The sequence below is a fragment of the Herpailurus yagouaroundi genome, unplaced genomic scaffold (genome assembly GCF_014898765.1).
Source record: "Herpailurus yagouaroundi ecotype Mexico unplaced genomic scaffold, PumYag 483, whole genome shotgun sequence".
NCBI lineage: Eukaryota > Metazoa > Chordata > Mammalia > Carnivora > Felidae > Herpailurus > Herpailurus yagouaroundi.
In genome coordinates, this window is record NW_024412700.1 from 5,055,551 (window position 1) to 5,068,516 (window position 12,966).

The 12,966-nt window shown below is 63.2% G+C and overlaps 1 protein-coding gene across 3 annotated transcripts in view; it reads left to right on the forward strand.

The window, feature by feature from the left end:
* Window positions 1-12,571, forward strand: part of DNAJB6 (DnaJ heat shock protein family (Hsp40) member B6) — a 68,995-nt gene extending 56,424 nt beyond the window's left edge. For all 3 annotated transcript variants that reach the window (XM_040464511.1, XM_040464509.1, XM_040464510.1), the window contains exons 9-10: window positions 4,674-4,889; window positions 11,185-12,571. In XM_040464511.1, coding sequence (XP_040320445.1) covers window positions 4,674-4,889; window positions 11,185-11,267 — 299 coding nt within the window. In that variant the 3' untranslated portion in view covers window positions 11,268-12,571. The remainder of the gene's footprint in view (window positions 1-4,673; window positions 4,890-11,184) is intronic.
* Window positions 12,572-12,966: the final 395 nt, after the last annotated feature.

Sequence of the window (12,966 nt, forward strand, 5' to 3'; positions counted from 1 at the left end):
ACAGGCTTGCAGAAATTATACCAAAATAGTAAATTTGGTATGGGTCGTAGAACTGGATGGGACTTGTTTTTTTCCAGCTGATTTGTAGCGCCTTCGTAAGGTACAGAGTCAAGTCAGATTGTTTAAAGGATTCACGGTAAATTCCACAGAAGAGGACAGCCTAGTCAGTGGTAGTACAGAGCAGGAAGAAGTTAAAAATGTGGCCGGCCGTTAGAAGTGACGTGGGGTGTGGGGGAGGAGACGGGAGGCCCAGTGCTCACTGTTTGGTTTGCATTCCTAGTTTTAAGTTACGCTGGACAACCGTGTGGCTTTGTGAGAGGTTTTGTCGGTGCTGGGTCCCTTCTTCCAGGGCGATCGTGCCCAACGGTGTCCCTGAGTTTGGAGCAGGGAATCGGGGGCCGTGGGAGACCCCTGCCCGCCCCGCCCACCCCCCACCCCGGCCCAGCACTTGGGCCTCGCTGGGCTGTGGTTGGATGCGATGTCAGAACAGAGGCTTTGGGAGTGGTGGGGGAGGCAGGGACGCTGGCCCAGGCTCCGGCTTCGGTGGGAGGGGTTGTGTTCGGTTTTGAGGAAGGTAAACAAGGCCGCTTTCAAACTGAGGGGAGGTGAGGTGGGTTCCGATCCTGTGGGACTAGCCCTCCCTCAGAAGCTCCCTGTCATGTCCCCACGCGGTGGGGGCAGGTGACATCCCGATGACGGGTTGAGTTCCTTGCACAGCACGTTAAGTGTGTGGTCGGGACCTGCCACTCTGTCACGGCGGCTCGTCCCGACACCGGGCGCGGGCATCCCTCGTTCCAGATGCTCTCGGACTCCCTCTCCACGTCCCCGTGTCTCCGAAGCAGCGGGCCGGGGGGGTTGGGGGGACAGGTCGCGGCCGGTGTGGAGTCTGCCGCACAGCTCCCAGCCCAGGAGGAGGAACGGGCTTCCCGCCCCGGCGTGAGGGTGGCGGTGCCCTGGGTCTCGGGTCGATTGTGCCCTTCGTTCTGATCAAAACCAGCCCTCGAATCCCCTTTCACCAACAGGTGGGGGACGGTGGCCTCCTGTCAGTGCCGCCAGCCCACTGTGCACATAGCGGGTTCAGTGCGTCCTGCGGAAAGGATCCAGTGAGACCTTTGGGGTGAGACCGTGATTTAATCTCTGCTTCTCATTCCCTTTCTTTATCTCCTTTCCCCAAATCATCTTTCCTGGTGCCTGAGACACCGTAAAGTTTGTGGGAACTTTGTGGGGTCAGTGACTTGAATGTCCCTGCTGCAGACCCGAGGACCTTGGGAGCTCACGGTGGCGTGACAAGCCCAGTCACCGTGTCCCCTTTAAGGGTCGACCGTGTGGACCGGAAGGGCAGGTGCCAGCTGCGTGTCCTACCACTGTTTCTGCAAGGGTCCCTGTGGACCTGACAGCCTGACTCTCCACCCTGGCCACCCGCCCTTATGGCGCCGCCGTAAGTCCCGATGCCCGGACTGTGCCGCGGGGCTCTAGGGAAGAAGCTTCATGAAGGCGAGGCCTGAGCAGGAGTGGCGCTAGGATTTGCCCGGGAGGATGGGCTCGGGAAGGCAGGGAACACAGGCGCCCGGGCCCCTGTCCGGAGCTGGTGGGCAGGCCAGGGTGCTTGGGCAGGGGCCCCCTCCGAGGGACGTCCTGCAGGGAGCGCGCCTGATTGCCCCGGGTTCCCGGCAGTCCTGGATATGGTGCCCTCCCACGTCCGTGATTTGCTTGCCTTCTGAGCCCTGAGCGTGTCGGGATCCGAGAGGCCTGGGAGACGCGGGCCAGTCTGCAGGGGACAGACGCCTTCACGATCTCTGTTTCCCGTATCTCTGTACATGGGCACTCGGAACATCCTCGAGCTGAGCACCTTAGGGACTTCTGTCTTCCAGCCACACAGCAAACGCAGGGCACAAGGCGTCCCTGGAGGCCAGTGTGCGTGCACGTCCTGGGCCTGGGGAAGTAAAGACAATGGGGAACAGCACAGCGTCGTAGGCCCGGCGCTTCTTCCCCCGGCCTGTGCGGCCCTCGACCGGCCAGCAGGACCGCACCCTGCCCGTGGTGGCCTTCCAGCTCCCGAGGACCCGTCTCCCAAGGGCCGGCGTGCACTTTTTGTCTGCAGTGTAAGTGCCGGAAATGAGGCCAGCCGTCCGCGCCCGGATGGGTTCCCTGCACTTTCCGGGGGGAGGTTGCGTCTGAAGGCACAGAGCTGTGGACGCCAAACGGTTGTGGAGATCGTGGGGGAAACGCCACCTCTTGTCACCGGTGTGGAAGACTTGGTTCCCGGGGTTCCCGGGGTGCGGTTAGCAGGGTGGGAGCGCGGCAGCTCCCCCCGCCACGAGCCTGGCCCCTGCCCTGCCAGGCCCAGATGGAGGGATGCCGAAGTTTTGCATAAGAGCTGACGTTGACATGTTCTCAGATGATACGCCGTTGTTCACAAGGTGTGATACTTACGGATCGTAGGGAGCGTGGCAGGTGGGACTGTGTGGGGCAGGGAAGGGATAACTGGTCCCCCACAGCAGTGTCTCCCTGCTGCCGCGGGGACTCCAGCAGCTTCTTCCTTCCAGGTGGACAGAGCTGAGCACGTGCTTGGGCGGCATTCTGTGCGCACGGAGCTGTTCCTGGGGTCGGGCGTCGCCCCTTTTGCCAGTATTCAGGTGTTGGGGTCACAGGCCCCTCCCGGAGTGCTCCGCGAGGCCTATGCACCTGAAGAAACCGAGGCCCTGGCTCCCCTTTCTCCGCTTCCCACTTCAAATGTGGGTTTTGCAGTAGAGTCTCCACGTAACCGTGGTTCCTTCAAACAGCCGCATGGCTCCTCCTCCGCGTGTCGGAGAGTTTTTACTTCTGTTTGTTTGCCGAAGAGCATAACGTCAGCTGAGACTCTCAGACCCCGCAGAGGTGGGCTCCCCCCAAGGGTTCCCCTGGCCTTGCCCTTGGCCCTGTTCACCGACGCCCCGCTGGCCACCTTCCTGCTCAGGCACGGAGTGGCCCTCGCGTGAGGCGCCCGTCCAGGGGGATGTGGCCGCCCGGCCCAGGGCATCCGTGCGCTGTCAGCCTAGTCATCGGATTGGACTCAGGAACCTGCAGTGGGTCAGAGGGCCTCACCAGAAACGTGTCTCCCGGCCGTGTTCCCCGGGACCAGCGGGCATCCCCTCCCAGCCTGGAGGTCTGCTTGGTTACCCGGCTCCACGAGCAGCGTTTCAGTTGGGGCCTGCAGGTGGGACCCCGGGGCGGCAGACTCCGAGCTGTAGGCCAGCACGGAGCCAGGCCGGGCTGCGGTGCCGGGGCGTCCGGCCGCCGGAAAACGTGGAGCATGCGTGGTGGGCACCCACAGCGTCCAGAGCCGTGGGGGATTCGGAGGCTCCGTGAGGAACCAGGGACTGGCTTTGGCAAACCTCTAAAGCTCAAGCCCCATGCTGCAGGCTGCCCGAAGCCTTGGGATTTCTCAGCAGTGATTCCTGTGCTGGGTGGGGGCGGGGAGACCGTCGGACGTGGCCCCTCGCACCGGCGTGGCCCTGCTTCCGGTGGCCAGCGCTCCTGCGTGAGGGAAAAGTTCACGCCAGGATTTGGGGGCCGGTCCCTGCGGCTCAGGAGTTAGGTCCACGAGATGAGCTTTAGCGGGCTGCAGAGCCATTTAGGCAGGTTGCCCGGGACAGGCGCGTGTCTGTTCCCAGCGCTGAGCCGGGCACCGGGTCCGGAGGAGCCCGTGTGAACGGCTGTGATCGGCACAACTCCGTCCGCGACCGTCCTCTTGCCGCACGCTGCGTCTCGGGTGTCGCCCCAGCTGGTGCTCCTCCGCTGGGGGGCTGTGGGCACGGAAGGGAAGGGGAAAGCTGGTGGGCTTGAGTGCGCGTGCGGGGCTCACGCTCGCACGGGGCTTCTTGTGGCTCGGGGTTGTACGTACCGGACAGAGGGTGTTCGGTGAGAGTTGCTTGCTGGGTGGTGGACGCTCCCACCTCCCTGGAAGGGAGGGTTGGTAAGAGGCTCCGGGAATGCCCCCACGTGGTCCACCCTCCCCATCAGGCGGACAGTTTCACAGCTTCGTTCCCCATGTCAAGCGTATCTCTGGCATGCGTGCCCGGTGGTCCAAAGCCTTCGGTGAATGAAGCCCGAGATCATCCCTTGAACCTGACCGCTTGTCCTGACGGTATCCCTGGTGTTCACCTGTTGTGCAGAGTTACTTCCTGTTGTTTAAAAGACCGGTAGAAACACACCTTTGAGAGCAGTGAGGGCTGTTCCATCTTGGCCGAGTCTCTGGGGCGACAGATGGCCGGCGCACGGGGCCTCGGCTCTGAGCTGGCAGGAAACGTGTTGCCGCGGCCTCCTCAGTGTCGTGTGTGCACAGGCTCCGCAAGTAAGGCCGCCCGGGAAGGAGGTGCCCGGGAAGGAGGCGGGAGGCTGCCACCGCCGGGTTGGTTCTGATGGAATGAATTGTCCTGGGGGGCCCGGCCCCTGGGCAGGGATTGCCGTGGGACACACTCCCTCCTGGGAAGGTCGGGCGTGCATCCGGGAGTCACTGGTGTGCGTGAAGGGGCGGGCGCGGAGCCTGAGGTCAGGCCCCCACCATGCAGAGGCTGTGGTAAGATCCTTCCCCCCCCCCCCCCCCCCCCCCCCCCCGCCCCGGAAGCCGGATGCCCTGGGGCAGGAGGGGAGCGGTCCGTGTGAGCTCACGCCTGCCCGTCCTGTGCTTTCAGGTGTGGCGGACGAGGCCGCCCTCCAGGAAGAGCGCCTTCGCAGAGGCCAGAGCGCGCTGCCCTCCCAGCCGGCCAGCACCAGCGGCCCCTCGCCGAGGTCACACGGGCCGGCCGCTCTGCCCAAACACCAGTCTCCGCCCGTCTGCGAAGAGGAGGACGAGTCGGGCAGACAGCGGGCCGCCGGCAGCCCCTGGAACCCCTTCGTGCTCTCTGCAGGTGTGCAAAGGGGCACCGGTGTGGCGCGTCCCCACGGGGACGCCCCCCTTTCCTCCCAGGACCAGCGAGGACAGAGATCGTTGCTGTGCTGTTGTGTCCTGACCTGAGCGGGCGGGGGCCGGGCAGGGGCTGGGCGGGGGCGGGCGCCCGGTGGCGGCAGGGGGGAGGCACCCGGCTCTCGACTCCCCTCCCGGGGGCCCCCCCCCCCCCCCCCGATTAAAACGGGACGCCGGTGTTCCACGACGGTATGACGCGTGTTGTCTTGGGCAGAGGATGACACATTTTGCTTTTACCTTAAATGCTCCTTTCTGTGAGTTTCCACTACGTGCTTGAGCCTTCATAACTTAGGGACGCACGCCAGGCCCCTCGCCACACCTGCGGGCACCCTGCGGCCTCGGGGAGGACACGTTTTGCGTTTGCTGCCTGCCCCTCGTGCCTTTGTCTGTTTCTGGTTGAGAGCAGAGCACCCCGTGTGAGGGTCCTGACACAGCCGTCCCCCGGGCAGAGTGACCCCGTTTCTCCGGAGCCCTGGCTCTGCCCCCCTCCAGCTTCTTGACTTGCCGTGGGTCCTTGGGGCGAAGTCCCCGTGGAATTTTGGATTGCTTCTGCGGGTCCTGCTGTGCGTGTAGCTTTGATCCTGTGTTCCCAAGTCCAGCGTCCTTTTGGTTCGAAGCGTCTGTGGCCATCTTGGTTGTCACCACTGGAGGCGGCCGCGGTGACCGTAACAGACTGTGGTGGAGAAGACCTCCGTCCTTCCCCGGTGTCGCAGTGACACGAAGGCATGCGGCCAGGCTAATTCTGTGGGCCTCAGCAGGACGTGCCGTCACGGCCGGGAAGTAGAAGGATGAGCCTCGTCCCTTGTCTCCCACCAGAACTTTCTATCTGGGAATCGCACCCCTCCAGCCTCTCCGGGTCTCCTCGGGTAAGGCGGAGGGGTGCGTCAGGGTTTCGAGGAGGACAGAAAGAACGTGCCACTGCTTCGAAGGCACATGGGCGTTGGACCGCGGCACAGGGCCACGCGGGGCGGTGCAGACCCGGCCGCTGGCTGGGCCGTGGCGCGGTGCTACCACAGGCAGATGGACCGTTCGCAGACCTCCGCCTTTCCCTGTGTGATTGGAAGAAAGGGCTGTGTGAATTCAGAACTCATTCTGCCTTGAGTGGGCCTGTGGACGTTTTCCCGGGGTTGATGGTCAGCTCCTGATCTCCAGTGGTCTTAGGGCAGGCCGGGCAGGGGTCTTTGGGCGTCTGGGCAAGGGGCTGGTCCGGCCGTTCGCTTGGCTTGAACACCTCGCCCTGGGAACGGTGATTTAATGGGCTCTGTTGGGTCGTGAGGACACCATGAGCCTACGTACCGGGTCGGAACATCCCAGCCCCCAAGAATGAGGTGCGCAGAGATGGGCCCCCTGGAGCCTCATTCGAGCAGACGGCCGGCTCCTGCGACAGGACGTCCGCCAGTAGACCCGGCCCGAAGGGAACATCCCGAGTTCGGAACGAGGCCCGTCCTTGCCAGGTGAAGCCACCCGCTGCCCTGGGTCCCCAGAGGCCACGCCTGCCGAGAGCACAAGGAGAGTGGGGAGTTCGTTTCTTCCTGTAGAAGAAACGGCTGATTCTTGTCCCTGAAAACGTGAGGAGACGTTTTGGCCCGTTTGTACCATCGGGTCCCCACCAGGCGTTGTTGCGTGCGGAAAACTAGTTGCCCGATGATCCTTGGCACGAGTCTGTACGCAAAAGAGGCGGGTGACAGGACTTCCCGGTCACCAGACCCTTTTCCTTGGCCATGGACAGGCTGGGAGGCTGTGTTCCTGGAGCTCAGCCCGTCCCCCCCACCTCGAGGACTTTCTGATGCTCTTGGGCCACAGGGTGTGAGGTCTGGAAGCGTGTCAGAGTTAAACGCCCCGGAGGTGAAGACACGGTTCCTTGCAGATGTCTGGGGAGCTCCCGCCAGGCGCTTTGGGTGACCTCCTTACTGGAGACGGCGTAGCCGCCCCAGAGGAAGGGTCCACAGACTGAGAAGAACGTGCGACAGAATCACACAGTTGGACGGGAAGCCGGCTCAGGGCCGCCCGCCACCTTCGGGTGCTTCCTGCCAGCAGGCTGCTTTGCTTCTCTGCACAGTCCGCTTGCGGCTCTTTGGCCGACGCTGCCGACTCGGACGCCAGCCAGTAACGAAGGCGGGTCCCTCCGGGAGCTCCCCACGCCACCCCGGGCAGGACCACCGGTGCGCTCTGGGGGGCCCGGGGGGCCGCAGGACAGCTTCCTGCCGCATCTCCAAGCCTTGGGGAAATTCTTGTTAAGAACGCCGCATAATAAGGAGCATGGTTCCCCAGGTGCCCCTGCTCGCACCTCGGGGCTGGAACCTCCGCTCCACGGAGGGGTCCCTCGAAGTCCGCTGGGAGGCAGCGCGGGGAGGTGATCCTTTGAGGTTGAAGGCGAGCTCTTGCTGGACCCGCGCTCCTCAAGGCGCCGCATGCGTCGTTTCTGTGAGGCTCTCCCACGTGGAGGACGCGGCCGATCCGATTCCGGGTGCGTGCGGACGCGGCGCTGAGACAGCAGTGTGTGCGCAGGGACAGGCGTGGCGGCCCTGTGGCCCCGGCTCCCGTGGGTGGCACAGGTGCAGGGCGGTGCGGACCGGCCTGCCGCGTCCCCGTGTCGTTCGCGGTTCCGCGGAACGACGAGCCCCCGTCACGCTCGCGCCTGCTTCATTTTGGAGGACACGGGCGCCTCGTGTTGCCCCGTGTCGCCTGGAGCCGGTCAGTCCTAAGGTGTGGCTGAGCGTCTGTCCCGTGCGGATCCCCCGCGCCGCGGGTGCCCCAAGAGCACGGAACTGTGTGGAAGGAAAATTATCATTCAACAAGAAGAAGACTTCACGAACGAAAGAATAAACTTGACCCTTTTTCCCTTTTCCTTTGTTCGGCCTGCAGAAGGTGCCTTACCCAGGACGCTGTGGGACGCTTGGCTTTGCAGAGGGCAGCGTGGCACCGTGGGACGTGTGCCCCGCGTCTCACGCCCGCGTCCGCTTGGGCAGCTTGGGCGCGATACTAACCCAGGCGGCTAACCTGCTTCTCTGCCCGCAGCTCCCACCGGGGCTTTCAGACGTTTCTCTCTAGAGGCGGGGGGTGTCTTACCGCGTCCTCGCTGCCTTGAGCTTCAGGTGGCCGAGGGGCCGTCTCCCGCAGGCTTTTCCCCGAACACAGGACCCGGTAAGAAACCGCCAGTGACTCTTACGATGGCCCACATGTACCCGATGCCCCGCAGACCCCGGCCGCGCTCACGTCGTCTGTGCGATGCGGTGCCTGCCGGCCTCCAACTCACACCCCTGCACGGGCGTCCCTCTGTTCTGCAGCTCCGATCCCTGAGCATCCGAGGGGGGTTTCTTTCCTCATAATCCCGCTCTGCTTTGTCTTGGGGGGGCCTCAGGGAAAGCTCGCTTTGCGGAGGTTAGGAGCTGACCCCCCCACCGCCCTGCTGGGTGGTTGCTGACTCCCCTCAAGGTTTGCGCCACGGGTGTGGCTTGGGGGGTGGACCTGGGAGGGGGCCTGCCCGTCAATGTGGAGCCTCTCCACCGCCCCGAGCACTTGGCTCCCTTGGTTGGAGCCCTGGGCATGCGTGCAGCTCCTGTGTAGACGTGTTTGAGTCAGGGCAGGGGGTTCCCATCCAGCATCTGTTCCCTTGCGTGATTCCAAAGAGGATCCCCAAGCAGACAGTGGCTGTTGGGGCAGATAAAACTTTCTTGGCTCAGCTCTGGGAACTTGCTTCCAGACCGACCAGAGAGCCCCCCCCCCCCCCCCGGGCACCTTGAGGCTCTGCGACCGGTTGGCAGCTGTCTTCAAAAGGGGTGCTTGTGTGCAGTATGTGTGAGGGTCCTGGGGCCGCGAGGCCTCCGGCTGGTCGGTGTCCCCCACGTGCCCCAGGTGCACGGGCCAGGCACCTGCCGGGCGGGATGTGTTCAGCAGGGGCCGGTCACAGGTGCACACGCTCCACCCCCCCGAATCTTGTCATTTGAGCCGAAATCCCTTTAGTTTGTCTCAAGTTACTTTTCTGTCATCATCTTAAAATTTAAAATGCCTGGTAGCAAGAGAGGCATTGTAATAGGGAATGGGAACGAGGAGTTGCCTCCCCGCCCCGTGCCGCAACCACAAGTGCCCTCTGGGAGAGGGGCTGGGGCTGCGGGGGCTTCGGGGTCCCTTCTGGGTCAGGTGTTAGGGTTTCGTGACCGGACCAGGGGCACAGGCTCCCCGTGGTGGAGGCAGGAGAGTCTCACAGGCCCTGGCAGCCTGCCCCACGGCCCGCAGTGTTCTTCTGGGTCCTTCTCCCCGCCACCCTCGGTCGTCTCGGCGAAGGCGGCCCGGGCGGCGGCATTTGTCTCCCTTGGCGCTGGTGGGCTTCCCCGAGCCTCGGACAGGAGCACCTGTGTCTCGGTGGTAGGTCAGCACGTTCTTCTCTTTCTCCTTCTCGGGTTATTTTCCGAGTAACTGAGTCTGGCGGGCGGAGGGGAGGCCACCGTCCCCCTCTGCGCAAGGAGCCTCTGAGACGTTATGCCCACCGTGAGGCCGCGGCTCCTGTGCAAGGAGCCGTGCGGTCGGCCAGGCCTCCAGCCACGCACACGTGCGGCCCCTGGCCCCTCCTCCCTGCGTGTTCGTGGGGGCCCATCGTGGGAACCGTTCCCTGTGGAGGTTCCTCCAGGAAGACCGGGTACCTCCGACCGGTAGTCACTTCCGATACAGGACACGCCGACACGTCCCCAGACCGGCCCTGGTTCCCTGCTCAACTCTTGGGGCTGTTCTTACTCCGTCGCGCCCTGGATCGTGGCGTTTGGGCCCCGTTCCCTGGACTCGCCTCAGGCAAGGTTGTGCCTGAGCCCCGCCCTCGCCCCGCTGCGGGGTCAGCCCTTCGCCTTCGTCCCGCTCAGAACCCCGCGGCGCCTTTCCCAAATGCTTGGCCCGGGCCCGCGTGGTAGCCCCGGTGAGACACCGTGATGCCCGGGCTGCGGGGGAACGTGGCGGGTCACGTGGGTTGGTGAAGGACTGGCCGCGTAAATACAGCTTTCGTTACCTGGATCCGGCATCCGGCCCGCTTGCGGGCTCAGCCGAGGGCTCTTCTAGCTCGTTGCTGGACCGACGAAGCGCCAGGTGCTCGGCTGCTTCCTTTCCGGCCCTTTGGACGAAACCTCGAGGGGGCGCCTCTCACACGTTAAGCAGTCGACACGGGAGAAACGGAAGGTCCGCGTCCTCAGGCGAGACCTGGGGACGAACACCCCAGAGCCCATGGACACAAGCCCGGCCCACAGCAGGGCTTGTCCCAGCAGACAGGACTCGGGTCTGGCCAGTGCCGGAGGGAGCCTGTCCCTGGGGCGGAGTCAGCCCTGCCGGGTGGGGTGCGAGGGTGCCCAGGGGTGCGAGGGCCATGTGGAGGCACAGGGGCGTGGGGGCACGGGCGTGAGGGCCGTGGAGGGGGGAGGGCAGAAGGATGAGGGCTGCGCAGGGGCGAGGGCACAGGGGTGAGGGCTGCGCAGGGGCGAGGGCCGTGTGGAGGCACAAGGGTAGGGGGGCATGGGTGTGAGGGCCATGCAGGGGTGAGGGCTGCGCAGGGGCGAGGGCCGTGTGGAGGCACAGGGGTGAGGGCTGCGCTGGGGCGAGGGCCTTGTAAAGGGTGCAGGGGTGTAGGGGCCCAGGTGTGAGGGCTGTGTAGGGGTGCTGGCTGCCTAGGGGTCTAGAGGTGCAGGGGCGAGGGCCACGTAGGAGTGCGGGTGCACAGGCGTGAGGGCCGTGGAAGGGCGAGGGCACAGGAGTGAGGGCTGCGCAGGGGTGAGGGTCGTGTGGAGGCGCATGGGTGTGAGGGCCGTGCAGGGGTGAGGGCACAGGGGTGAGGGCTGCGCAGGGGCGAGGGCCTTGTAAAGGGTGCAGGGGTGTAGGGGCACAGGTGTGAGGGCTGTGTAGGGGTGCAGGCTGCCTAGGGGTCCAGAGGCGCCGGGGCGAGGGCCACGTAGGGATGTGGGGGTGCAGGCGTGAGGGCTGTGCCGGGCGCAGGGTGGGGTCATCAGGGGCAGGGTGAGCAGAGGAGAGCGTGGGCTCAGTGCCGCCCCCCTCTGGGCGCGTGGCTCCGATGCTCTTTGAACAACGTCAGAGATGTTACTCTGCTGTTTGAAGAGTCGGTCACGCTGTGGATGTGGCCTGGGGAGAAGTGGGGACAGCCCGATTGTCCCGTGTTAACGTGGGCGAGTGTTTGGAAGCGCTTGCCTCTTGGTGGGGACGCCGCTGCCCTTCGGAACAGTGTTTCACAAGCCGTGTTTCCTTAGGACTCAAAGAAGGTGGCAAGAGGAAGAAGCCGAAGCAGAGGGACGAGTCCAAGAAGAAGAAATCGACCAAAGGCAAGCACTAGGCGGACTCGCGGCCGCGCGCCTGCTGCCGGAGCTGGCGCCCAGCCCGCCCTGTGCCGTAGTGCGAGGCGCGCACGAGTTAGGTAGCGGCACCGCTTGGCCACCGTCCCCACACTGCAGCTTCTCAGCTCGGGGACGGCAGGAGACGGGAGTGACGGTCGTGGGCGGAGCCTGTCCGCACTGTCCTCGCGTCTCCCGGCCCTCAGTCCGACAACAGCGGCTCCCCTGAGGGGGTCGGGGACCCGGCTCCTTCCTTCCGACTGTCGAACACGATGCCGACTGCTGAGCTGTTGTAGCATCAGAGGTGTGACTGGTGCAGGCGGGTGATGGAGTGTGTGTCCACGGAATGCCTCTCTCTCTTCCCGGCGGGAGAGTCCTTGGAGCTGGCGCGTAGTTAGGGGCGGGGTGACGTCATCGCACGTCCTGCATGGAGTCCGCACCGCCAGGGGTCTTCCCTCCGGGTTACGGGGTGTCCCAGCCGCCTCCCTGGGGGCCCGTGGGTGAGTCTCTAGATATAAAATCATTCCTTAAATTTACCGGAGTTTTAAGCTCCGAGGAGCCCAAACCTGACTTCCAATATTGTTTAGTTTTTGCAAATTCCATCTTTTTCTCTTGGACCCATGATTCTCCTTAGCACATGCACAGGACCCTGCAGAATTTTGTTCAGTAATCCCCTCTCTGCTCTTCGTTTGGGTCATTCTGGGGAGACGCACGTGCGGTATTCACACACACACACACACACACACACACACACACACACACACACACTCAGATTGGAACGAGGGCGCTGAAGAAAAGATTTCAGTTGTAAACATTGGCTCCTCTAAAAACATCGTTTATTTTCCTAGCAGTTTTTTTCTGTCCACTTTCCTGCACTTCTTTGCGTGATCACCTGCTTCTTAACCCTTTACTGACTTGATCCGTGCCGCGCCTAACCTTTTCTGCGCGCTTCCTGCCCAGGCCTTTCCTCCGTAACACAAGGGCCAGCTCACACCGCTTGGAAATGGGGGCTCGGGGCAGAGCTTTGACGTGGTGTGAGAATGCCGCTGTCGTGAATGTGGCGGCCACCGGCCCCCGTGGCCCCTGTAGCCAGCCGCGTCATGGGCGTCGTGGGTGTGGAAGCCAGAAACGAGTGTAACTTTGCGACTCTGAGATGACTGTTAGGGGAGGGGTGCTTTGTTTTGTTTGGCTTTGGCAGGGAGGTGGTGTGGACTGGTATTACGGCTTACCGTGGAAAATGTACCCATGAAAACATACTGTATTTTAAGTGCTATCAGCAGAAATAAAACGTAAGCGCCGTCTTGGACTGCTGGCTTGCCGTCATCATTAACGTCCGCTAGTTACACCATTATTAGCGATCGGAAAGAAAACCAGCCATAATTGTCGTTTCAATTATGAAAGATAAAGTGATAATTAGGGCAAGAGCCTGGGTTGGGAGCTGCATTACTGTGAGATGAAATGTTACTTTATTTATTTGTTTTAAAATTTTTATTTATTTTTGAGAGAGAGAGAGAGAATGTGGGGGGGGAGGAACAGACAGAGAGGGAGACACAGAATCTGAAACAGGCTCCAGGCTCTAAGCTGTCAGCACAGAGCCCGACGTGGGGCTCGAACCCACGAACCACCAGATCGTGACCCGAGCTGAAGTCGGGCGCTCAACCGACCGAACCCCCCAGGCGCCCCTGAATTGTTAAAGGCCAC